Here is a 27,671-nt window from a genome sequence, read left to right on the forward strand (position 1 = left end):
GCAAAACCTATGGAAAAAAAAATGCTGTGGGCACTATGCGGATTGTGACAGCTGCATGTTTTGCTGCGGGATTCCCGCAGCAAAAACAATTCCATGTCACTTCTTTTCCACAGGTAGCTGAGATATCACTCCATTGACTGCAATGTAATCGTGAAATCCCGCAGGGACTAACGCAGGCAGCAAATTCTGTGCGGTTCATTGCGTTTTCCTGCGTTATTCCCTGTGGTATTTCGCGGTTTACCTGCGGTAATGTTCATCGCTGCCCTGCAGTTTGCAGGGAAGTGATGTCATTATGACAGGAAGAGGAAGCGGAGCAGAGAGTAATCACACACAGACATATAGAATACACACACATCACACACAGACACAGAATACACACACATCACACTCACACACAGACATATAGAATACACACACATCACACACAGACACAGAATACACACACATCACATCACACACAGACACAGAATACACACACATCACACTCACACACAGACATATAGAATACACACAGAAATCAAACGGACATATAGAAAAAAAACACGTGGGCTCCACTGTATTTTTACCGTCCAGCCGCGGTAAACACACAGCGGCGGACCGGTATTCTCAGGCTGGGGAGAGCGAGGGACAGCGTTAATGTACCCCCCCCTCCCACAGCCGAGAATATCAGCCCGCAGCTGCTCCGGGACTGTCGCATCCATTATGCGGCGGTCCCGGAGTGTCCCCGTTTCTTCCAGACGCCGTGATGCGGTGGCAGTCCAGGTAATAAGGAGTTAAATGACAGCGCATCGCCGCCATTTAAGTCTCGGCTTTTAATCACGGCAGCGCCTATGACACAGCTTTCATGATTAAAACCCGTAATTAAAGTGAATAAACACAAACACCGAAAAATCCTTTATTTTAAATAAAACAAAAAGCTCCTCTTTCACCCTTTTATTAAGCCCCCCCAAAACACACAGCTCAGACGTAATCCACGTCCTCCGATGCCTGCATCCAGCTGCGACTGACAACAGCGCTGAATGAATGCAGCCTCGCAGGGAGCCTGTAGAGGTAATTACAGGTCATTTCCCACGGCCGGTAATATAAACACACTACCGCCCGGGAGAAATGCAGCGTGTCAATCTGTCCTCTGTATATCTATCTCTCTATCTATCTATCCCTCTATCTCAGAAGGAATTTTTTTTTTTTTAATGTGCTTTATTGCATTGAATGCATTAAAACACATGTACCAATCCACACGCGGCAATACCGCGAACAATACCGCGGTAAAGCTGCGGCAAACCGCATGTGGTTTTTGGGTGCGGTTTGCCGCGTTTTTTTACCGCAGGTGCAGTAATCTTTCAGACCCTGCGGAATTTTCTTAAGAAAATTCCATTTTCCAGTGCGCACAGGGCCTAATACTTACCTTTTCTCCACTTTGTCGGCGCGCTCCCGTGCACTGTGTACACTACAGTTGCCGTGCGACAAGCTCCGATCACATGTTATGTGACCAGTTAGTTGCGGCGCAGCCACTGTCCTGTACATAGTGTACGGCTGCCTTCAGATGTCCGTGTCACACATAGCACACATGCATGTATATACACACACAGCAGACACACAGCAGACACACATGGATACACCGAGCGCATAAACACATACCGCACATGCATGTACACACACACACACTCTGCTGTACACTCACCCAGCGATGCGGTCCTCGGCTCTGAAGTCCCCAGCGCTGTTCCTGCTTCCAGCTCCTCAGGGCACTTAATATTCAGTGAGTATAAGGAGCGGGAGGCAGCAGAGCCGGAGAGAGCATCTCTGGAGAGAGGTAAATATAGAAATATTTTCATTAAAAAGACCCATATTTTCTCCGGTATGTTTTACACTGATGTCGCACGGATCACATCAGTGTGCGATCCATGTGACATCCGTGCTGCCGGAGATGCCTGCGTCTGTGCGTGCGGGGTCATGAAAAGTCACATGGTCCGTGTGCAAACACGGACGTGTGAGGCACATCAGAGAAAAACATGGGTATGTGTGACATCCGTGTTACAAAACGCATGTCACACGTACCTAAATCACGGACGTCTGAAACCAGCCTACGGCAGCGCGCCGGATCCGACAAAGTGGAGAAAAGCTGGATGTGTGAAACCACTAGCTTACCCCGGCTCTCGGCACACGTGTGCCGGAGCCGGCGTACGCTGTTAACCAGTATACACATTGGGTAACTATGGAAACCGCTTTGCATAGTTACCCGATGTGTATCATGGTTACTAGCTTACCCCGGCTCCCTATCCATTCAGATCGTTAGTCTCCCACTGTCAAACACGCCGATGCGTGCTGCACAGCAGGAGACCAACAAGCAAAAAATAAACCAGCACTGTCGCTTTGCATAGTTACCCAATGTGTACCATAGTTATCAGCTTACCGACGTACGCTGGTAACAAATGGTACACAATCCTGTAACTATGGAAAGCGCTTTCGTTAGTTAACCAATGTGTACCATGGTTACCACCTTACCCCCGGCTCCTGGCACACGTGTGCTTGAGCCGGCATACGCTGGTAACCATGGTACACATCGGGTAACTAAGCAAAGCCGGCTCCCTGCCCATTCAGATCGATGGTCTCCCACTGTCAAACACGCCGATGCGTGCTGCACAGCGGGAGACCAACGAGCAAGAAATGAACCATCATTATTGAAGACTTGATGATTATATTATTATTCAATCTACTTACCTACATACACATTCTAGACTACCCGATACGTTAGAATCGGGCCACCTTCTAGTTGTTATATATTTATATAATCACTATATGGAGAAGCAGAGCTGCCATCAGGGTATTACTACTGTGACTCCTGTAGTGGGCCCGGTCAGCAGAAGCCAGGAGGGGAGCCCCGATGACAGCCCGGGCCCCTCCCATTTCATTCATCTGCTTACCGGGCCCCAAGGGCAGGGGCCACCATTAGGGCAATGAGGGGTCCCGGGCCACTAATAGAGAGCTGCCACCTCTCTTCATGCTCTGCAGAGCAGGACAGGAAACGTACTGGACCACAATGGAGGCTGCAGGAGCTGAAAAGGTGAAGGACCTGTAAATTCAGGAACTTCCATGTCAGCTGACTAATCATGTGTCTGATCTCATGACAGGGAAAGTGACTGGAACTTCTGCAGCCTCCGTGCAGATCCCAGTGTCTCCTCTCCTGGTCTGCACCATCTGGAAATGCAAGATGAGGTAATGTGTGTGTGTGTGTGTGTGTGTGTACAGGCTGTGTGTAACATGGGGGTGCTGCAACCTGTGTGTGTGTGTATATGTGTACAGGCAGTGTGTAATATTAGGGTGCTGCAGCGTGTGTGTGTGTGTGTGTATGTGTGTACAGGCTGTGTGTAACATGGGGGTGCAGCAGCGTGTGTGTGTGTACAGGCTGTGTGTAACATGGGGGTGCTGCAGCCTATGTGTGTATATGTGTACAGGCTGTGTGTAACATGGGGGTGCTGCAGCCTATGTGTGTATATGTGTACAGGCTGTGTGTAACATGGGGGTGCTGCAGCGTGTGTGTGTGTGTGTGTGTGTGTGTATGTGTGTACAGGCTGTGTGTAACATGGGGGTGCAGCAGCGTGTGTGTGTGTGTGTGTGTGTGTGTATGTGTGTACAGGCTGTGTGTAACATGGGGGTGCTGCAGCCTGTGTGTGTGTGTGTGTGTGTGTGTATGTGTGTACAGGCTGTGTGTAACATGGGGGTGCTGCAGCCTGTGTGTGTGTGTACAGGCTGTGTGTAACATGGGGGTGCAGCAGCGTGTGTGTGTGTACAGGCTGTGTGTAACATGGGGGTGCTGCAGCCTATGTGTGTATATGTGTACAGGCTGTGTGTAACATGGGGGTGCTGCAGCCTGTGTGTATATGTGTACAGGCTGTGTGTAACATGGGGGTGCTGCAGCCTATGTGTGTATATGTGTACAGGCTGTGTGTAACATGGGGGTGCTGCAGCCTATGTGTGTATATGTGTACAGGCTGTGTGTAACATGGGGGTGCTGCAGCCTGTGTGTATATGTGTACAGGCTGTGTGTAACATGGGGGTGCTGCAGCCTATGTGTGTATATGTGTACAGGCTGTGTGTAACATGGGGGTGCTGCAGCCTATGTGTGTATATGTGTACAAAAAAAAGAGAAAGACATTGCATCACCTTGCACAGGTGCTCAGGAGAAAAGCGTCAATACAGAAAGGAATAACTCCGGCACACTGTATGTTTCCCAAAGAGAAAAAGATGGACACAAGAAAGTTGATTTCAAATCCTTTTCTTTTATTCAATGTGAAAAAGTGAAGAAGTGCTGTACAAAACAAAAGGTCCGCCAGGAACAACGTTTCGGCCAAGAGGCCTTCCTCAGGTCGGACAGACTGGATGTAGTGTTATATACAATAAAACAAAACAAAAGGAAATCCATCAATATGAATATACGGATAATGTTGACATAATACCATAATACAGTACAAAATGCATAAGTGAATCCTGAGGAGGGAACAGCAGAGAATCAAAGGATCACAACATCAAGAATATCAAGAGGGAGTAAATCTAGACATGTAAAAAGGAAATATACCGCGTATTATGGGTGTATATGGGATAAATACGTGATGAAGGTGGTCCGCGGTGTAACTAATAGGTGAGGTGTCAGAGGCAGGAGAGCTCACCTAGAATGGACAGGAATCACTGGAGATCAGCAAGCAGAATGTATATATGTGCTTAACAGCTGCTGTGGAAAGGGATAGAAAAATAAGCCTGTGGGGTATCGCAGGATACAGTCTTAGAAAAGTAGATGCCGTATGAACGTACCACAAAGAGTATGCGTAATCACGAACAGCGTATAAGCTGTGACATGAAGGAACGGCACTTGTAGGGAAGTGGTAGTGTCATCACACGGGGCTATAGGGAAAATGTTACAGTAGATGACATGAAAATGAAGTACATAACGATATGTCTTGAATGCTGTGTGGAAGATACCTATTAGTCAGGGAAGGTTCAAATGATATCCACACATATGGTCTGAACACGAGTCCCTGTGTGTTATACTAGGAGACCGCACACGGAAAGGTAGGTTGTCTAGAGGCTGCAGAAATGAGACCTATATAAAGAGATATAAATATAGAAAAAGAGTCATGTATACAAGAGTTATACATAGGAGGAGGACATAGACTGTAATGGGGATTATTTACCTCCAGTGACGTAAAAGATCTAGCACGATATGGCACTGTATATAGTATACGGGTCGTGGTTCATAGAGAGGCCGGGGATCCTCCATATATGAAAGGGGAAATACATATCAAGCCATGGGTATAACTCAGGGTGTAGTAGGGTCTGGGATATGAAATCCAAGGGAGATTTACCTGAGAGGTGATTTACCAGAACTCAGAGCCAGAAGGGGGCGCTGTAAAGTCCAGGAATAAATGGAAAGTCTAAGGCTCTGTGCGCACTAGTGCGTTTTACCCGCGGATTTGCCGCGGAATTTCTTGAGAAATGTCTGCAATCTTTGTGCAGACATTTCCCAGCAAATTCTATGAGAAAAAAAAATAGCTGTGTACACTGTGCGGATTTTTCTCAAGAAATTTCCTTGAGAAGAATTTCTCAAGAAAATTTCTTGAGAAAATGAGCATGTCAATTCTTTCCGCAGGTACCCTGCGGATTTCGGCAGTACAGCCTGCAAAATCCGCAGGGAACCACCCGCAGGAAAATCGCGGCAAATTTGCGGCTATTCCGCGGCTAATCCGCGGCAAATCCGCATGCGGATTTGGTGCGGATTTTTTCCGGAGGTCCGGAAATCTTTCACTCCCAGAAGTTTCTCAAGAAATTTTCTTGAGAAACTTCACATTTCTAGTGCGCACATAGCCTAAGGGTGAGAAAATGGTGAGAGAAGGGATGAAAAGTGGGCTATATAAGAGATAAAGGGACAGTTGTATCAACATCAGTTAATTGAAAATACCAGAAGCGTCTAGGGATTAGCTTAGTAAAGGGTCCAGGGAATCTGGCTGTCAAAATCCAGGAAACTGGCAGGCTAAAAGTGAAAGGGATAAATGAGCATGCAGAGCATACAGTGACTCCTGATCACCCAGCCGAGTTACGTACCCTGTGCCTCTGGTGCAGTGTGTGCAGACCGCGTGTCCTGTGTGGTGCTGACAATGTGAGGAGTGGGCGTTTAATGCTAATTGGAAGTGACGTCTGGATATCTCTCCCTTTTAAACGCCCACTCCTCACATTGTGTCACGCTCCCCGGGTCCTCACCCCCGTTCCCCGGCTCACCTGCCACGCTCTCCGCTCCCCAGTCACCGGATTCCGTCCGTCCCAGGGCTCCGGGCCCCCGATCCCGGCGCCCGACAGCTTCCCTGGACCTGGCCGGCTCCCCTGCGTCCTCCTCGCAGCCTCCTTCCCTGGCTTCTGGCACCCGGGCGGCGCGCATGCGCATTAGGGCGCGCGCGCGGTCACTGACCCTTTCTTAAAGGGCCAGCGTCCATTAACAGGAAATGAGGTTGCACAGGTACAGGGTATATAGGGGGTCATTGTCCAAGGGGGCGGGGCCTGATCTTCGTGTTCCCTGAGCTAGGAGTCAGGTCTCTTGGTGTTTATGTGCCTGTACTCACCTATCTGTCTTTGTAGAGCCGTACCTGCCTCGCCATCCAGTCTGCCGTGTCCTGATCCCCGCACGCTGTCCGTCTGCCATCTGACAGTCCGTACCATCCCGGATCCCTGCGGTGACCCGTCATCTTGCTCCAGAGGTTCCGGACCCCGCCTGATATCACCTCGGCCTCCGAACCTGAGCTACGTCACCAAGACCACCTTCTGTGACTCCGTGGTCCCTGGGACTCCTCCGCTGCCTTCTCTTGCACGGACTGTTCTACTGCCCATCAGTGCTTCAGCTGCCGGACTCCCTACCACCATCTCAGAGAGTTCGGTCCAGTGGATCCACCTCCTGGGTCTGCCCGACCGCCCGGCCGTGACAGTAAGATCAGGCCATGGATCCCGCTGCAGCACTAATGGCTCTGCAAGAGGAACTCCAACGCCAGCGTGAAGTCCAGACCCGCATGCTGCAATTCATGACCTCCGTGGACACCCGCCTGTACACATTACAAGCATCAATGACGCCTGCGGCACCCAGGTCCCCCGCCAGGCAAGCCATGGCCCCCGCACCAGTGGCAACCTCGTCAGATGCTTCCCGACTCCGTTTGGCGTCACCTCCTCGTTATGCTGGAGATCCCAAGACCTGCAGGGGCTTCATAAATCAATGTTCCCTTCATTTCACGCAGCTGCCACATCTGTTCGCCTCCGACCAAGCCAAGGTCGCCTTTATAATGTCCCACCTAGAGGGCGAGGCGCTGGCGTGGATGAACCCCTTGTGGGAGAAGGAGGACCCCATGACCAAGGATCTTCAACAGTTCCTGCAGGCATTCCGCAGCACCTTTGACGAGCCGGGACGCGCTTCTGCCTCTGCTTCATCACTCCTCCGCCTACGTCAAGGAACACTGACGGTGGGCCAATACGCCATCCGTTTTCGCACTTTGGCTTCAGAACTCGGGTGGAATAATGAGGCCCTAACAGCCGCCTTCTGGGAGGGACTCTCGAGTCGCATCAAGGATGAGTTGGCGGGTCGGGACGTGCCCTCCACCCTAGATGCCCTGATTGCCCTAGCAACTCGTGTGGACATACGTTTTCAGGAGCGCTCCAAAGAGCTATCTCGTGAGAGACGCCCGTTACGGCATTCATCTCCTCCTCAGAAGCCCTCCGTACCTCAGTCATCAACAGCTGGGAGTCCCGTCCACGAGCCCATGCAGATTGACCGAGTGCGTCAGTCTGCACAACGTAGAGCAGAGCGGCTTGCCCAGGGTCTCTGCTTTTACTGCGGTGAGGGCACACACCTCCTCCGTTCCTGTCCGGAAAGGCCGGGAAACTCCAAAGCCTAGGGTTGGTAGGAGAGGCCACCCTAGGTGCTGGGACTCTCTCTGATCCGGTCACATGGACCGTGCAAGTGACAACGGGAGAGACGCGGTTCACGGCTGAGGCCTATCTTGATTCCGGGGCAGCAGGCAATTTCATCCAGCAAGCCACCGTGGACAAATACCAGGTGCCTGTTATCCCACTCAACAAGCCCCTGGTGATTGCCTCTGTGGATGGGAGACCCCTTTCTGACACCATCTCCTGGACCACCAGGCCGGTTGAACTGCGCATCGGTGCTCTTCACACCGAGAACATCGCCTTCTACGTCCTTCCGCACATGTCCCATCAGATCCTGCTGGGCCTTCCATGGTTACGGACTCACGAACCATCAGTCAGCTGGGGCACTGGCGAAATCACCCGCTGGGGTGCTTCGTGTCATGAGAGATGCCTAAAATCCACACAACCCATCCGACGACCTCCGGTTCCTGAGAACCTACCGGGGCTGCCCTCGGCTTATTGGTCCTTTGCTGATGTCTTTGATAAAAAAGAATCCGAGGTACTGCCGCCACATCGCCCCTACGATTGTGCCATCGACCTGCTCCCTGGAACAACGCCACCACGAGGACGGATATATCCTTTATCTCCAGCCGAAACAAGGGCTATGTCGACTTACATCTCAGAGAGCCTGGCTAGGGGATTCATTCGGAGATCCTCCTCTCCTGCTGGAGCAGGTTTCTTCTTTGTCAAGAAAAAAGAGGGCGATTTACGTCCCTGCATCGACTACCGGGGTCTGAATCAGATCACTGTTAAGAACAAGTACCCTCTGCCGCTCATCCCCGAATTGTTTGACCGGCTTAGAGGAGCTCGTCTGTTCACCAAGCTGGATCTTCGGGGTGCTTACAATCTGGTGCGCATCCGCTCTGGTGACGAATGGAAGACCGCGTTTAATACGCGCGATGGACATTATGAGTACTGCGTGATGCCCTTCGGCCTGTGTAACGCCCCTGCCGTCTTCCAAGAACTGGTGAACGACGTGTTCCGAGACCTCCTCTACACCTGTGTGGTAGTATATCTAGATGACATCCTTGTCTTCTCTCCGGACCTCCCAACCCACAGAGAGCACGTACAGCTGGTTCTACGACGACTAAGAGAGAACCGTCTGTACGCAAAGTATGAGAAGTGTGTCTTTGAGCAGTCTTCTCTCCCCTTTCTGGGGTACATCATCTCTGAGACTGGACTGCAGATGGATCCCAAGAAGGTCTCCGCCATTCTCAACTGGCCTCCCCCTTCTGGACTGAAGGCAATCCAACGCTTCCTGGGATTCGCCAACTACTACCGCCAATTCGTCCCTCACTTCTCTGCTCTGACTGCTCCACTTTCCGCTTTGACTAAGAAAGAGGCAAATCCAAAGGACTGGTCGCCTGCGGCCGACGCCGCGTTTGGCTCTTTGAAGCGGGCTTTTGCTTCCTCGCCTGTACTTCACCGTCCGGAGTTGAACCGCCAGTTCACCTTGGAGGTGGATGCCTCCTCCTCAGGAGCCGGAGCAGTGCTCATGCAGAAGTCCTCCTCCGGGAAGATGGTGACTTGCGGATTCTTCTCCAAGGGCTTCTCAGCGCCTGAACGCAACTATACCATCGGGGACCGAGAGCTCTTGGCAGTCAAACTGGCACTGGAGGAATGGCGCTACCTCCTGGAAGGTGCAGTGTATCCCGTGATCATCTACACGGACCACAAGAACCTAGAATACCTGCGGTCCGCTCAGCGACTGAACCCACGGCAAGCCAGGTGGTCCTTATTCTTTGCCAGGTTCGACTTTCAGCTTCACTTCCGACCCGCGGACAAGAATGTACGCGCTGATGCCTTGTCCAGGTCTTTCATGCCCATGGAGCAGGAGGAAGAGACTACCCAACCCATCATCTGTCCTAGCAACATCATTCCGGTGGCCCCTGTTACCCTAGCCCAGATACCGCCCGGGAAGACCTATGTCTCCGATACCGACAGGCAAAAAGTGTTACACTGGGGTCATGCCTCAAAAACAGCCGGGCATGCTGGTCAGAAGAGAACATGGGGTGCGATTGTACGCCATTACTGGTGGCCATCCCTTCGCACGGACGTCGCTGCTTTTGTCTCTGCCTGCTCCTCCTGTGCCAGGAACAAGACGCCCAAACACTTGCCCCATGGCCGTCTTCTGCCTTTACCGATACCCTCAGTCCCGTGGCAACACATAGCAATGGACTTTATTACGGACTTGCCATTATCCTCCGGGCACACAGTCATATGGGTCGTGGTTGATCGATTCTCCAAAATGGCCCACTTCGTTCCTATGGCCGGACTGCCCTCTGCTCAGGAACTCGCGGAAGCCTATATACATCACATCTTCCGCTTGCATGGCTTTCCATCCCACATAGTGTCCGACAGAGGAACTCAGTTCACCTCCCGCTTCTGGAGGGCTCTATGCAAACATCTGGGAGTGACTCTGGACTTTTCTTCTTCTTACCATCCTCAGTCTAACGGCCAAGTGGAGAGGGTCAATCAAATCGTGACCTCATACCTACGTCACTATGTCAACGCCCATCACGACGACTGGTCCTCGCTTCTGCCTTGGGCTGAATTCTCCCATAACCACCACGTCAGTGAGTCATCCTCCGAATCTCCCTTCCATGTTGTTTATGGACTCCAGCCCGCCGTCCCATTGCCTATATCCCCTTCATCGGATGTCCCGGCTGCTGATACTGCAGTTCGTGACTTTGCTACCATTTGGGACTCTGTCAAAGCGTCCCTTGGGCGCGCTTCCCAGCGGATGAAGAAACACGCTGACAAGAGACGTCTGGATCCTCCGTGTTTCTCTCCTGGTGACCTGGTCTGGCTTGCTTCCCAGTACATCCGATTGAAGATACCTTCCTACAAGCTGGGTCCTCGCTACATCGGGCCGTTTAAGGTCCTCAGCAAGATCAATGAGGTATCCTACAAGCTACAGCTCCCGGCCACGATGAGGATACCCAACTCCTTCCACGTCTCTCTGCTCAAGCCGGTTGTCCTTGGTCCCTTCTCCGCTGCTGCCAGTCCGGCCCCTCCTCCTATTGCCGATGATGACATCTATGCGGTAAGGGATATCGTGGCCATGAAGACCGTACGAGGTCGCCAGTTCTTCCTGGTGGACTGGGAAGGGTATGGTCCTGAGGATAGGTCTTGGGAGCCCAGGGAGAACGTGGGCACTCCTCTGATCCGTGCCTTCATGTCCCGGTTGCGGGGAGGGGGGCGTGGGGGGGGGGGTACTGTCACGCTCCCCGGGTCCTCACCCCCGTTCCCCGGCTCACCTGCCACGCTCTCCGCTCCCCAGTCACCGGATTCCGTCCGTCCCAGGGCTCCGGGCCCCCGATCCCGGCGCCCGACAGCTTCCCTGGACCTGGCCGGCTCCCCTGCGTCCTCCTCGCAGCCTCCTTCCCTGGCTTCTGGCACCCGGGCGGCGCGCATGCGCATTAGGGCGCGCGCGCGGTCACTGACCCTTTCTTAAAGGGCCAGCGTCCATTAACAGGAAATGAGGTTGCACAGGTACAGGGTATATAGGGGGTCATTGTCCAAGGGGGCGGGGCCTGATCTTCGTGTTCCCTGAGCTAGGAGTCAGGTCTCTTGGTGTTTATGTGCCTGTACTCACCTATCTGTCTTTGTAGAGCCGTACCTGCCTCGCCATCCAGTCTGCCGTGTCCTGATCCCCGCACGCTGTCCGTCTGCCATCTGACAGTCCGTACCATCCCGGATCCCTGCGGTGACCCGTCATCTTGCTCCAGAGGTTCCGGACCCCGCCTGATATCACCTCGGCCTCCGAACCTGAGCTACGTCACCAAGACCACCTTCTGTGACTCCGTGGTCCCTGGGACTCCTCCGCTGCCTTCTCTTGCACGGACTGTTCTACTGCCCATCAGTGCTTCAGCTGCCGGACTCCCTACCACCATCTCAGAGAGTTCGGTCCAGTGGATCCACCTCCTGGGTCTGCCCGACCGCCCGGCCGTGACACATTGTCAGCACCACACAGGACACGCGGTCTGCACACACTGCACCAGAGGCACAGGGTAGGTAACTCGGCTGGGTGATCAGGAGTCACTGTATGCTCTGCATGCTCATTTATCCCTTTCACTTTTAGCCTGCCAGTTTCCTGGATTTTGACAGCCAGATTCCCTGGACCCCTTACTTATCCCTAGACGCTTCTGGTATTTTCAATTAACTGATGTTGATACAACTGTCCCTTTATCTCTTATGTCGCGGGCGGGGAGGGCGCTGCGCTCATCACGCTCGGGTCCGGCGCTGCTGCTGCTGCTCGGTGGATCGAGCGGTGGGCCGGATCCGGGGACTCGAGCGGTGCTTCTCGCCCGTGAGTGAAAGGGGGTAATGTGGTTTGGTCCATGATGCAACCCACGGTTTGTGGTGAGGTTGGGGCACCACCGCTGCTATTGACGGGGATCCCGGGAGCGATGGCAGGGAGCACCTGGGATGTTTCTCTCCCCTCCGTGGGTAGGGGGGTTGGTGGTCCCGGGGCCCGGTGAGGTGACAGGGAGGCAGGGTTGGGCAAGGTGCAGGGTCGCTTGGACTGCGCAGCACAGTGCTGGACAGCACGGTAGTACTCACTCAGCCACAAATGGATGCAAAGTCTCTGGTAAAACAAACAGCTGGATGGACGGGTCCCGCAGCCGGCTGCTGTGGTTTCTCCCGGACGGGTGGTGATGGCTGCCTTTCCCTGCACCTTTTGTGTTTCTTCGGTCCCGATGGCTTCCCACCGGTAACCCGCTCCCCAGCGTGTATATTGGCCGGAGGAGCCCTTTTGCCCGTAGGCTCTGGCCCTGGGAACTCTAGCTGTGGCGGTAGCTGTATTTCCCTTGTGCTGGTTGGACGGTTGCCCTCAATCGGGTCTTGGCTGTTTGGAAACCCCTGGGGTTCCGGTCACTAACGGATTTGACCTGTTTAACGGCGACTCCAAGCCTGGTCGGGGTCCGCAGGCCCTGCCGGTTTGTGCTGGCTTCACTTCGCTCCCCGGTTCGGTACTGGCGGGCCACCGCCCGTCTCCGGTCCAACGGTTCCGCGTTGATCTGCCTCTCTTGCAGACGGCCACCACCATCTGCCAACCTTGCTCTCGGTGCCCGGGCCACGTACCCGGACAGAGTCAGTTTTCTCCACTTCTTCTAACTTCACTCACTGAACTCTAAACTCCACTGACTTCCCATCACTCCCTGCCATCGCTCCCGGGATCCCCGTCAATAGCAGCGGTGGTGCCCCAACCTCACCACAAACCGTGGGTTGCATCATGGACCAAATCCCCCAAACCACATTACCCCCTTTCACTCACGGGCGAGAAGCGCCGCTCGAGTCCCCGGATCCGGCCCACTTTTTTACATTGAATAAAAGAAAAGGATTTGAAATCAACTTTCTTGTGTCCATCTTTTTCTCTTTGGGAAACATACAGTGTGCCGAAGTTATTCCTTTCTGTATATGTGTACAGGCTGTGTGTAACATGGGGGTGCTGCAGCGTGTGTGTGTGTGTGTGTGTACAGGCAGTGTGTAATATGAGGGTGCTGCAGCCTGTGTGTGTATATGTGTACAGGCTGTGTGTAATATGGGGGTGCTGCAGCCTATGTGTGTATATGTGTACAGGCTGTGTGTAATATGGGGGTGCTGCAGCCTATGTGTGTATATATGTGTACAGGCTGTGTGTAACATTGGGGTGCTGCAGCCTGTGTGTGTATATGTGTAGAGGCTGTGTGTAATATGGTGGTGCTGCAGATATGTGTGTATATGTGTACAGGCTGTGTGTATATGTGTACAGGCTGTGTGTAATATGGGGGGGTGGGGTGTGTGTGTGTGTGTGTGTGTGTGTGTGTGTGTGTGTGTACAGGCAGTGTGTAATATGAGGGTGCTGCAGCCTGTGTGTGTATATGTGTACAGGCTGTGTGTAATATGGGGGTGCTGCAGCCTATGTGTGTATATATGTGTACAGGTTGTGTGTAATATGGGGGTGCTGCAGCCTGTATGTATATGTGTACAGGCTGTGTGTAATATGGGGGTGCTGCAGGGTGTGCGTGTATATACATGTGTACAGGCTGTGTAATACGGGGGGTTGCTGCGGGCTGTGTGTGTATATGTGTACAGGCTGTGTGTGATATGGGGGTGGCGCAGGCTATGTGTGATATGGGGGTGCCTCACGCTGTGTGTGATATGGGGGTGGCGCAGGCTGTGTGTGATATGGGGGTGGCGCAGGCTATGTGTGATATGGGGGTGCCTCTTGCTGTGTGTGATATGGGGGTGCCGCAGGCTGTGTGTGATATGGGGGTGCGTGTGTGTGTGTGTGTGTGTGTACAGGCTGTGTGAGATAGGAGGGGCAGGGCGTGTGTGATATGTATGTGCATAATATATTTGTTAGTTTTTCAAAGAGTGGCGGCAGGACTGTGGAAGGTTTGAGGGGTGGAGGCGGGGCTGGGGTAGAGCCTGGGCGGAGTCTCAAGGGGGCCCAAAAATTTTGCCAGTATGGGGCCTTGAAATTCCTAGTGGCGGCCCTGTGGAGAAGAGTATTACAACCCTCCCCCAAAACACCCAACATTCCTCCTCCCTCTTCTTCCTAACTCCCAATCACAGCGATCTATCATTCATTACAGTAAAGGCCCTGTCACACACAGAGATATATCTGTGGCAGATCTGTGGCAGATCTGTGGCAGATCTGCGGCAGATCTGTGGTTGCAGTGAAATTGTGGACAATCAGTGCCAGGTTGGTGGCTGTGTACAAATGGAACAATATGTCCATGATTTCACTGCAACCACAGATCTGCCAAAGATTTATCTATGTGTGACGGGGCCTTTACTTTCAGCGCACAATCTCTATGTCTGAACAATGTCTGTAACTTCTCTATACTATAATAATAAACATGTTCATATTACTGACTCGCCCACCCCAGGGCTATGGGACACCCGGTGCCGGACCGGACTAGTCCGGGGGTAATCAGTGGTGGCGGGGCCCAACTCCGTGGCCCTGGTGGGTGTCAGTTAAATATGGCTGATGACTTGGGGTTTGTGTTCGTGACGCCACCTGTGGTATGCGGCTATTAAGCCGCCACTGCTGTGTGAGGCCTCCGGGGTGATGATATGGCAGCAATGGTGGTACTGCTCCCCACAGGTGGAGCGGTGCCCCGGGGACACTGTTGGTGCTTATTCGTGTCTATGCAGAGAAATAACTGAGGCAACACCAGGGGTGCAGTTTCAAGGTCTTTACTCACAGTTCTTGTCAAGGCCTGCAGGAGCCTTTGGACTGCTGGGACCACCGTCAGGGACCTCCGCCGATCCCGGGTAGATCTGGGGATTGATGCCAGTGCACCCCTCTAATTGTGTCCTTTCTCAGCTGACTTCACTGGCCACCAGCTCTGAAGCTATCTGTGGCCCTGGAATCCCTTCGTTCTCTGCTTGGTGTCACCTGGACCCTCCGAGTCCCAGGGTCTTCACCAGGAAGCGTCACTTTCTTCTTTCTTTAGCTCCTGCCTGACTAGAGCTCTTCTTCTACTCTCTGTTTCTCTCCTTCTCTGTTGCTTTCTTTCTCTGTTGCGGACACTCTGAGCTCACAGAGCTCCTTTCTCTTTCACAGCTACATGCTGGCTCCTCACTCTCTCACTCTCTGAGGTAAACTGAAACTCTGACCTTCCTCTCTGCTCTACACTCGGCTGGCTCTTCCCACCCCCTGGTTGCTAATCTACCACCCTATGGGAGCAGGGATGGGTCTTACGACCCCTCCCAGCACGCAGCATGGGAGGGTTACTGCCACTATCCCTTGTCCCAGTGTGTGCCTAGCAATGGGTGTAGTGCAGTTTTACCTGTGAACTGGCATGTACCCTTTCCTTACCCAGGATGGGACATCACACCTCTGACTGGGGTGCAATGTCTCTGTGGCGACGGAAGCCTCAGGTGCGCCACATTACAAATTACTATTTCCATCTACCATCCATTCCTTTGTGGGAACATCAAACATCTGGTGGGATCAAGTTTTTTACAATCACTATTGTGGCGCCCTGGACAAGCCAGGGGCCACAGGTAATTACACCACCACACCCTACACCCCGATTAGGCACATCTCAGCCAGACACAAAACCCTTGTTGCCTTCCCCAGGGGCTGATGTCCACACCAGGGGGTGGAGCCAGGCGGTTGGTCTCTGCCCACCAAGGAGTTCACAGTCCTGGAGGAGGGAAAAGGAGCAGATTAGCTTGGGCAGTGAAAGTGGAAGGAGGAAGAGCGAGGAGTAGTGAAGTGGCAAGAGAGTAGACTGAAGTGAGTCCGGGTGTGTGGCCCGGACGGAGCAGCAAGGTTGGCAGACGGTGGTGACCGTCTGCAGGAGTGGCCTATCGGAGTTTGCCGTAAGGACCGTGGACGGGCGGTGGCCCGGCGGTACCGTACCGGTACACAAGGAGAAGCCAGCACCATTGGCAGGGGCTTTTCGGACCCCGGTAAGGCTAGGAGTCGCCGTGAATTTGCCGAATCCGTTAGTGAAGGGGACCTCCTGGGTTTCCAAACAGTCAAGTCCCGACAGAAGGCAACCGTCCAACCGTGAAGGGGAGACACCGCCACCGCCAAGGGCAACCGTTTCCCAGGGCCAGCGCCTGCGGGCAAAAAGGGGCTCCTCCAGCCTACATCCAAGTCGGGGAGCGGGTTACCGGTGGGAACCCATCGGAATCAACATAGAACATAGGTGCAGGGAGAGACGGTCATCACTAACCTACGGGGAAGAAGCAACCGCAGCCGTCTGGGGGACCCGTCCATCCAGCCGAGTGTTTTACCGAGAACTGTGTCATCGTCTCAGGCTGAGTGAGTACCCCCGTGCCGTACGGCACAGCGCTGCCCCCGCGACCCTGCACCTCGCCAGGCCCCGTAGCCCGCCTGCACCAACCATCCCTACCCCCATCACCGGGCCCCGGGACAAACAACCCCCCTATCCACGGAGGGGAGAAATAACAACCAAGCTGCTCCCTGTCACCGCTCCCGGGATCCCCGTCTAGAGTAGCGGTGGTGTCACCAAAATCACCACAACCGTGGGTGGCGTCAGGGACAATAATCAAATCCCCCACAATCAAATTCCCCTTTTCACTCACGGGCGAGGAGCGCCGCTCGAGTCCCCGGGATCCGGCCTACCGCTCGAGCCACCACTGAGCAGCAGCAGCAGTGAGCCGGACCCGAGCAGTGGGAAAGCGCAGCGTCCCCTCCTCCGCCCACGACACTATCAGTTTAGTGTTTTTTTCATCATCATTGGGAACTGACTCCCTTCTCTATTCCCCCAATTCACATACAGTCATATGAAAAAGTTTGGGCACCCCTATTAATGTTAACCTTTTTTCTTTATAGCAATTTGGGTTTTTGCAACAGCTATTTCAGTTTCATATATCTAATAAATGTTGGACTCAGTAATATTTCTGGATTGAAATGAGGTTTCCTGTACTAACAGAAATGTGCAATCTCCATTTAAACAAAATTTGACCGGTGCATAAGTATGGGCACCCTTATCAATTGCTTGTTTTGAACACTCCTAACTACTTTTTACTGACTTACTGAACGCACTAAATTGGTTTTGTAACCTCATTGAGCTTTGAACTTCATAGGCTCAGTGAGTGCCTCGTCCACTGAACCAGCCGCCTTTAGAAAGACAGCGTGGCTCAGGGCTCATCCTAACTGAACGCCGGCCTCCTTAACCGTGGGCGTAACACTACTCAGACAACACAGGGTGAGGGAACCACAATAATTAGACTTTATTGGATCCCCAAACAATTAACGGCACATAACACATAACCAGCAAAATACAAATGTAACAGGCAACAGAGTCTCACCCTTCCACTGGCTCACCAGGGATTTAGAATGTCCTTGCCTCAGAGCTTCCAGGGCCACTTACTCCAAGCCAGCAGCACCCCGCTTTCGTCGGGCACCCACCGAGAAAGGAATAGCACCGGATTTAGGAAGCTGGCTGAGGTCTGCAAAGTCTGTAGCCAGGAGACCAAATTGTCCCAACCTGTGTTTCTTCCTTAAGTAGTCCTTGGTATGATGATACAATCCTGGCAGCCGGAGTCGAAATCCCTAGGCTGTGGATATGGTCTCCAACCGGAACCGGAGTCCCTAGATTGAAGCCATAAGATATCCTGATCCTCTAGTCAGCTCCTAAGAGCTTAGACTGGATCCATCAGCATCCATCAACAACCTTCATCAACCTGGTGGCTTAAAGAAATCCCTTTTATTGCCACAGCCTTCCACTTGGATACACTGCGTCCTCATCGATTGGTTGGACAAGATCGCCTCTCCCATTGGATGAATCTCAAGCTGCATGGACAATGTTCATCCAAATGATGTCTACAGAAAGACTGAGGGTATACATGTAGTCTGGAATGCATAGACTAGATAATGGCTACTAAGGTAATCACATTAGCAATACACAACTAAAATACAATGATTACTGGAAGAGTCTGGAGAAACAATACATCTGGCTTTCAGTGGCCAACACAATTACATGAGTCAACAAGAATCTTGTAAAAACAATGAGAGACTTATCCCCCGTCTATAAACAATCTATCATCCTGTCTGGCTGAATTTTAAGAAACTTTAACCCATGAGAGTCCATGTCGTCACATTCCTCCCCCTTCTTAATATTAGCCAGACATGATAGGCTTTCGATCATCCTTCTCCTCTTGACGGCACTGTCCTTTTTAATGGTGAGGTCAGAAACAGAGGCTCGCATCTATACACCTCCCCCTGATTACCTCCCCCAAGTTGAACAGCCATATTGTGGACAAGCACTAAGGTGGGGTCCATGAGTTGGGCTTGCATACATTTCTTATTATCAATCTTCCCCCAGTCAATAGCCACAGTGTGGTTAGGCTTACTCACGGTTCTTGGCTCAGAAGTGGATGCTGGAGACTGGGAATGTGAATTATCCTTGGAAAAGATGTTAGAAAGATCCACATCAGGGTCCTGCTTGGCTTGGAAATGGGTGATGGCTGCTTCAAACTGACTGGATAGTCCTTGTCCTAGCTCATTCTCCAAAATGACTGGTGTGAGCAGGTAATCCCCAAGCCCCACTTTCACTTCCCTCTGAGTGGTATCCGAAACAACAGGCTTGGTGGGGCCATCTATGAACCCCACTTCAACTTCCTCCTGGCTAGTCCCTGAAACAACAGGTGTGGGGAGGCTGTCCATAAACTCCATATGGACCTCTTCCTGGTCAGACCCCAAAGTAACTGGTGTGGGGACGGTGTCCATAAGCTACACATCAGCCTTGCTCTGGTCAGTCTCCACAATGACATGTATAGGGAGACTGTTCACAAGTCCCACATCGATCACTTCCTGGTTAGTTCCCAAAATACCAGGGGTAGGGATGCTGTTCATAAGCTCCACATCAGCCTTGCTCTGGTCAGTCTCCACAATGACCGGTATGGGGAGGCTGTTCACAATCCCCACATCGATCACTTCCTGGTTGGTCCCCAAAATACCAGGTGTGGGGAGGCTATCCACAAGCTCTACCTCGACCTCTCCCTGGTTGGTCCTTAGGTCCAACTGCACACATGCCAGAGGGACGTCTGAGCGCTGGCCCTCAGCCAGGGAGATGGATAATTGGGAATCTGGTAAATGGTCTTCTGGGGAAACAATAACTGGGCTTACCAGAGTGATGAAAGATCCAATGTCTCGAAGTCCCTGAGCTTGTATATCACCGACCTTGACCGTCTGGATGTGGGGATGGAGGTTGGCTGGTGTACGGTGTCCGGCCTGCCGTAGGGTGTGGACTGGATAAACCACTTCCTCAGCTATTGGGGTTTCTTGGGAGTAGCATTCCTCAGGTCTCGTTGGTTCATCTCGGCATATGTTGACTGGTTGGAGTGGCAGACGGGCTCCAAGCATGCGGCCTCTTTGTTTTGGTGCAGCTTCTGCTGGGTAGCGGGACCATCCTTCTCGAGCGGCTGGTGCTAGCAGTACGGCAGCTGGAATCCCATAAACATATTCCAGAATCCAAGCCCTCTCTTCTCTTGAGGATCTAGGCCCCAATGCATTCAAAAACGCTGTGGCTTGGGCCATTTTGGACAAAGTTGATTACCGATTGTCACTAGATCCATGATGTGGCACATAGTTTAAATCCTCTGGGTCAATATCGGCGGGATCCTCAACGTCCTCTGCATCATTCTGGGCATCCCAACGGACTAATTTCTGGATCAAGTCCGACCGAGTCTCAGCATTCCAGTAGATAATCTTTCGCCTCTGGCACAGATCCTGTAGCATCCATTTACTGCTGCGGTCGTAACTCCTGTCTGGTCCTTGTCCCATGGCTGAGCTGGTGGGGTTGGACATGGCAGCGTCCGAAACCTGAATGCCTCCCCTATGGCCTGTTGGGTATGCTTATGTGACCCCCTGGTTGTTGAGCCCTGGACGGTGTCCACGAACACCAGTCCACTGCAGCTCCCCTGGGTAAACCAGGCTGAGTAGTATCCCACTGCTGCCACCAATTGTGGAGACACGGGGCTCAGTGAGTGCTCTCGTCCACTGAACCAGCCGCCTTTAGAAAGACAGCGTGGCTCAGGGCTCATCCCAACTGAACGCCGGCCTCCTTAATCGTGGGCGTAACACTACTCAGACAACACTGGATGAGGGAACCACAATAATTAGACTTTATTGGATCCCCAAACAATTAACGGCACATAACACATAACCAGCAAAATACAAATGTAACAGGCAACAGAGTCTCACCCTTCCACTGGCTCACCAGGGATTTAGAATGTCCTTGCCTCAGAGCTTCCAGGGCCACTTACTCCAATCCAGCAGAACCCCGCTTTCGGCGGGCACCCACCGAGAAAGGAATAGCACTGGATTTAGGAAGCTGGCTGAGGTCTGCTGAGTCTGTAGCCAGGTGACCAAATTGTCCCAACCTGTGTTTCTTCCTTAAGTAGTCCTTGGTATGATGATACAATCCTGGCAGCCGGAGTCGAAATCCCTAGGCTGTGGATATGGTCTCCAACCGGAACCGGAGTCCCTAGATTGAAGCCATAAGATATCCTGATCCTCTAGTCAGCTCCTAAGAGCTTAGACTGGATCCATCAGCATCCATCAACAACCTTCATCAACCTGGTGGCTTAAAGAAATCCCTTTTATAGCCACAGCCTTCCACTTGGATACACTGCGTCCTCATCGATTGGTTGGACAAGATCGCCTCTCCCATTGGATGAATCTCAAGCTGCATGGACAACGTTCATCCAAATGATGTCTACAGAAAGACTGAGGGTATACATGTAGTCTGGAATGCATAGACTAGATAATGGCTACTAAGGTAATCACATTAGCAATACACAACTACAATACAATGATTACTGGAAGAGTCTGGAAAAACAATACGTCTGACTTTTAGTGGCCAACACAATTACATGAGTCAACAAGAGTCTTGTAAAAACAATGAGGGACTTATCCCCCGTCTATAAACAATCTATCATCCTGTCTGGCTGAATTTTAAGAAACTTTAACCCATGAGAGTCCATGTCGTCACAGAGGTTCCATCATGCTTTTGGGCTGTGTGGCCCATGCTGGCACTGGGAATCTTGTTAAAGTTGAGGGTCGCATGGATTCAACTCAGTATCAGCAGATTCTTGACAATAATGTGCAAGAATCAGTGACGAAGTTGAAGTTACGCAGGGGATGGATATTTCAGCAAGACAATGATCCAAAACACCGCTCCAAATCTACTCAGGCATTCATGCAGAGGAACAATTACAATGTTCTGGAATGGCCATCCCAGTCCCCAGACCTGAATATCATTGAACATCTGTGGGATGATTTGAAGCGTGCTGTCCATGCTCGGCGACCATCAAACTTAACTGAACTGGAATTGTTTTGTAAACAGGAATGGTCAAATATACCTTCATCCAGGATCCAGGAACTCATTAAAAGCTACAGGAAGCAACTGGAGGCTTTTATTTTTGCAAAAGGAGGATCTACAATATATTAATGTCACTTTTATGTTGAGGTGCCAATACTTTTGCATCGGTCAAATTTTGTTTAAATACGGATTGCACATTTTCTGTTAGTACAATAAACTTCATTTCAATCCAGAAATATTACTCAGTCCATCGGTTATTAGGAATATGAAACTGAAATAGCTGTTGTAAAAACCCAAATTGTTGTAAAGAAAAAAGGTTAACATTAATAGGGGTGTCCAAAGTTTTTCATATGACTGTAAATCCCAGTGGCTACAAGGACCTGGTCCCTCTGCCCCCTGGGAAACAGCCGACTTTGTATAGAGAAAGCTAAATCCCAGTGGCTACAAGGACCTGGTCCCTCTGTGTGTCGCCCAGGGAAGGGGGTACTCGGTTCCGGGCACTCTGTATTTGGGGAATGTCACTCTGGTCGCCTTTGCCCGGTTCCTTGCACTGGGTACTTTTTTATAAAGGAAGTATTTACAGGGGAGGTAAGAGTTAACGTTCATGTGATGCCACCTGCGGTTATGAGGGTGGAACTACTTCTGCTAAAGTGGGTACTCCCACGGCTGGTGGTAATGGCAGCTGTGGTGGTAGGCCCTCCGCAGGTAGGGCCGAGCCTGGGAGGTGTCGATGTAATAATAATGGAGGCCACACCGGGATTGCAATGAGCAGTCCTTACTCACTGTAGACCCTCGGACGGCTGGTTCCAGTCCCTATGTTGCCAGTGCCAGGTTAGTGACTCCGTTGCTCTGTCCCTGGCACTCTCAGTGTGGTTTGGGTCCCCGTAGCTTGAAGCAGTTTGGGGGCCCCGACTGTCCCTCTCAGGTAGCAGTCCCCTTGTCTGAACTGCTGGCAGTGTGGACCCTGTGGGGAAGTATGTGTCTGAAACCTGATCCTTGCTTTACTGCTGATGCCCCCGGATCTGTAGGTCAGTGAAGTCCATTCAGGTCCCTCCACTGTGCAGGAATTTACCGGGCCGTGTAAAACTGTCGCCTGACCTAGGGCCCTGTGCCCTGCGCGTGCTCTAGTTCTAGTGGTGCTCCCTTGTATCGTCCCTGGTGACCTTCTCTGTTCCAGAGGTACTTGTTTGCTCCTATTCTGGCAACCTACTCATGTGCCCCGGGTCACCGTTACACGAACCCAGCTCCAGGCACATCTCCTCTCCTCACTACTCTCTAACATACTGGCTCGCCCCCTCCCACCAGGTGGTCTCGTCCCAGGCTGGCTCTGCCCACTGGGTGGCCATCCCCTTATCTGACTAACCCTTTGAGCCCTGGTGTGAGTGGCAACTGGGAATATAGATGTGTGCAGGTGTTACTGACACTGTTGTTCCAGGTCCCAGGGTGTAGGTCCTGCATCCCCATGAGGATGCAGTTCCCTGGAGTGCCCTGAGTTGCTCAGGGGCATTACATCTGCCCCCTGGGAAACAGCCGGGTCTGTATAGAGAAAGCTAAATCCCAGTGGCTACAAGGACCTGGTCCCTCTGCCCCCTGAGAAACAGACACTCTATAGAGAAAGCTAAATCCCAGTGGTTACAAGGACCTGGTCCCTCTGCCCCCTGGGAAACAGCTGGGTCTGTATAGAGAAAGCTACATCCCAGTGGCTACAAGGACCTGGTCCCTCTGCCCCCTGGGAAACAGCTGGGTCTGTATAGCGAAAGCTACATCTCAGTGGCTACAAGGACCTGGTCCCTCTGCCCCCTGGGAAACAGCCGCTCTGCACAGAGAAAGCTAAATCCCAATGGCTACAAAGACCTGGTCCCTCTGCCCCCTGGGCAACAGCCGGGTCTGTATAGAGAAAGCTACATCCCAGTGGCTACAAAGACCTGGTCCCTCTGCCCCCTGGGCAACAGCCGCTCTGTATAGAGAAAGCTAAACCCCAGTGGCTACAAGGACCTGGTCCCTCTGCCCCCTGGGAAACAGCCGCTCTGTATAGAGAAAGCTAAACTCCAGTGGTTACAAGGACCTGGTTCCTCTGCCCCCTGGGAAACAGCCGCTCTGTATAGAGAAAGCTAAATCCCAGTGGTTACAAGGACCTGGTCCCTCTGCCCCCTGGGAAACAGCCGCTCTGTATAGAGAAAGCTAAACCCCAGTGGTTACAAGGACCTGATCGAACCCTCTGCTCCCTGGGAAACAGCCGCTCTGTATAGAGAAAGTTAAACCCCAGTGGTTACAAGGACCTGGACCCTCTGCCCCCTGGGAAACAGCCGCTCTGTATAGACAAAGCTAAACCCCAGTGGCTACAAGGACCTGGTCCCTCTGCCCCCTGGGAAACAGCCGCTCTGTATAGAGAAAGCTAAACCCCAGTGGTTACAAGGACCTGGTCCCTCTGCCCCCTGGGAAACAGCCGCTCTGTATAGAGAAAGCTAAACCCCAGTGGTTACAAGGACCTGGTCCCTCTGCCCCCTGGGAAACAGCCGCTCTGTATAGAGAAAGCTAAATCCCAGTGGTTACAAGGACCTGGTCCCTCTGCCCCCTGGGAAACAGCCGACTCTGTATAGCAAAAGCTACATCCCAGTGGTTACAAGGACCTGGTCCCTCTGCCCCCTGGAAAACAGCCGCTCTGTAGAGAGAAAGCTACATCCCAGTGGTTACAAGGACCTGGTCTCTCTGCCCCCTGGAAAACAGCCGCTCTGTAGAGAGAAAGCTAAACCCCAGTGGCTACAAGGACCTGGTCTCTCTGCCTCCTGGGAAACAGCCGCTCTGTAGAGAGAAAGCTAAATCCCAGTGGTTACAAGGACCTGGTCTCTCTGCCTCCTGGGAAACAGCCGCTCTGTATAGAGAAAGCTAAATCCCAGTGGTTACAAGGACCTGGTCCCTCTGCCTCCTGGGAAACAGCCGCTCTGTATAGAGAAAGCTAAATCCCAGTGGTTACAAGGACCTGGTCTCTCTGCCTCCTGGGAAACAGCCGCTCTGTATAGAGAAAGCTAAATCCCAGTGGCTACAAGGACCTGGTCCCTCTGCCTCCTGGGAAACAGCCGCTCTGTATAGAGAAAGCTAAACCCCAGTGGCTACAAGGACCTGGTCCCTCTGCCCCCTGGGAAACAGCCGCTCTGTATAGAGAAAGCTAAACCCCAGTGGTTACAAGGACCTGGACCCTCTGCCTCCTGGGAAACAGCCGCTCTGTATAGAGAAAGCTAAATCCCAGTGGCTACAAGGACCTGGTCCCTCTGCCCCCTGGGAAACAGCCGCTCTGTATAGAGAAAGCTAAACCCCAGTGGCTACAAGGACCTGGTCCCTCTGCCCCCTGGGAAACAGCCGCTCTGTATAGAGAAAGCTAAATCCCAGTGGCTACAAGGACCTGGTCCCTCTGCCCCCTGGAAACAGCCGCTCTGTATAGAGAAAGCTAAATCCCAGTGGTTACAAGGACCTGGTCCCTCTGCCCCCTGGGAAACAGCCGCTCTGTATAGAGAAAGCTAAATCCCAGTGGTTACAAGGACCTGGTCTCTCTGCCTCCTGGGAAACAGCCGCTCTGTATAGAGAAAGCTAAATCCCAGTGGCTACAAGGACCTGGTCCCTCTGCCCCCTGGGAAACAGCCGCTCTGTATAGAGAAAGCTAAACCCCAGTGGCTACAAGGACCTGGTCCCTCTGCCCCCTGGGAAACAGCCGCTCTGTATAGAGAAAGCTAAATCCCAGTGGCTACAAGGACCTGGTCCCTCTGCCCCCTGGGAAACAGCTGGGTCTGTATAGAGAAAGCTAAACCCCAGTGGAAGGAGGGACCTGGTCCTTGTAGCCACTGGGATTTAGCCACAACCAGTCCTGCATACACTGAGGAGCTGACCTTGTGACCCCTGACTCCTCCCCTCCATGTGACATCATCACAGGTCCTGTAAGCACAGAGCAGCCATATATCTAGTGTGCGGCTCTGCAGGTGGGTGTTTCTCCATGTGTATGGGCACATATTGTATATAGGAGGGTATATGGAGATCAGGTATATAGTAGGCTGTGTGGGGCTCACAGAGTATACAGGATGCTGCTATCTGGGGGTCATAAAGTCTATGATGCTATATGGGGCACAGGCTGTATATAGGAGACTTACAAGTTTTGGCTATAAGTAAAGGCTTTTTTCTGGTTATTCTTCCATAAAGGCCGGCTCTATAGAGTGTACGGCTTATTGTGGTTGTATGGGCAGATACTCCGGTCTCTGCTTGGGAACTCTGCAGCTCCTTCAGGGTCACCTTTGGTCTCTGCGCTGCCTCTGATTAATGCCCTCCTTGTCTGGGCTGAGAGGTTTGGTGGGTGGCCCTCTCTTGGCAGGTTTGTTGTGGTAACATTTTCTTTCCATTTGATGATTAGAACCCAACCCTGACTTGTACTTCCCACCACTTTCTCTCTGACTTGTGTGGAGATCTCCTTGGTCTTTGTGGTGTTGTTTGGAGATCTCCTTGGTCTTCGTGGTGTTGTTTGGAGATCTCCTTGGTCTTCGTGGTGTTGTTTGGAGATCTCCTTGGTCTTCGTGGTGTTGTTTGGAGATCTCCTTGGTCTTCGTGGTGTTGTTTGGAGATCTCCTTGGTCTTCGTGGTGTTGTTTGGAGATCTCCTTGGTCTTCGTGGTGTTGTTTGGAGATCTCCTTGGTCTTCGTGGTGTTGTTTGCAGATCTCCTTTGTCTTCGTAGTGGTGTTTGGAGATCTCCTTGGTCTTCGTGGTGGTGTTTGGAGATCTCCTTGGTCTTCGTGGTGTTGTTTTGGAGATCTCCTTGGTCTTCGTGGTGTTGTTTTGGAGATCTCCTTGGTCTTCGTGGTGTTGTTTTGGAGATCTCCTTGGTCTTCGTGGTGTTGTTTTGGAGATCTCCTTGGTCTTCGTGGTGTTGTTTTGGAGATCTCCTTTGTCTTCGTGGTGTTGTTTTGGAGATCTCCTTGGTCTTCGTCGTCTTGTTTGGAGATCTCCTTGGTCTTCGTGGTGTTGTTTGGAGATCTCCTTGGTCTTCGTGGTGTTGTTTGGAGATCTCCTTGGTCTTCGTGGTGTTGTTTGGAGATCTCCTTGGTCTTCGTGGTGTTGTTTTGGAGATCTCCTTGGTCTTCGTGGTGTTGTTTGGAGATCTCCTTGGTCTTCGTGGTGTTGTTTGGAGATCTCCTTTGTCTTCGTAGTGGTGTTTGGAGATCTCCTTGGTCTTCGTGGTGTTGTTTTGGAGATCTCCTTTGTCTTCGTGGTGTTGTTTTGGAGATCTCCTTTGTCTTCGTGGTGTTGTTTTGGAGATCTCCTTGGTCTTCGTGGTGTTGTTTGGAGATCTCCTTTGTCTTCGTAGTGGTGTTTGGAGATCTCCTTGGTCTTCGTGGTGGTGTTTGGAGATCTCCTTTGTCTTCGTGGTGTTGTTTTGGAGATCTCCTTTGTCTTCGTGGTGTTGTTTTGGAGATCTCCTTTGTCTTCGTGGTGTTGTTTGGAGATCTCCTTGGTCTTCGTGGTGTTGTTTTGGAGATCTCCTTTGTCTTCGTGGTGTTGTTTTGGAGATCTCCTTTGTCTTCGTCGTCTTGTTTGGAGATCTCCTTGGTCTTCGTGGTGTTGTTTGCAGATCTCCTAGGGTCTTCGTGGTGTTGTTTGGAGATCTCCTTGGTCTTCGTGGTGTTGTTTGGAGATCTCCTTGGTCTTCGTGGTGTTGTTTTGGAGATCTCCTTGGTCTTCGAGGTGTTGTTTGGAGATCTCTTTGGTCTTCGTGGTGTTGTTTGGAGATCTCCTTTGTCTTCGTAGTGGTGTTTGGAGATCTCCTTGGTCTTCGTGGTGGTGTTTGGAGATCTCCTTGGTCTTCGTGGTGTTGTTTGGAGATCTCCTTGGTCTTCGTGGTGTTGTTTTGGAGATCTCCTTGGTCTTCGTGGTGTTGT

General features: G+C 52.0%; 1 protein-coding gene across 1 annotated transcript in view; it reads left to right on the top strand.

The window, feature by feature from the left end:
* Positions 1 to 27,671, top strand: part of LOC142260522 (uncharacterized) — a 200,817-nt gene that overhangs the window by 129,245 nt on the left and 43,901 nt on the right. Inside the window, exon 9 of the mRNA XM_075331970.1 lies at positions 3,129 to 3,213. Within this exon, the coding sequence (XP_075188085.1) occupies positions 3,129 to 3,213 (85 nt within the window). The remainder of the gene's footprint in view (positions 1 to 3,128; positions 3,214 to 27,671) is intronic.

The sequence above is a fragment of the Anomaloglossus baeobatrachus genome, unplaced genomic scaffold (genome assembly GCF_048569485.1).
Source record: "Anomaloglossus baeobatrachus isolate aAnoBae1 unplaced genomic scaffold, aAnoBae1.hap1 Scaffold_118, whole genome shotgun sequence".
Taxonomy (NCBI): Eukaryota; Metazoa; Chordata; class Amphibia; order Anura; family Aromobatidae; genus Anomaloglossus; species Anomaloglossus baeobatrachus.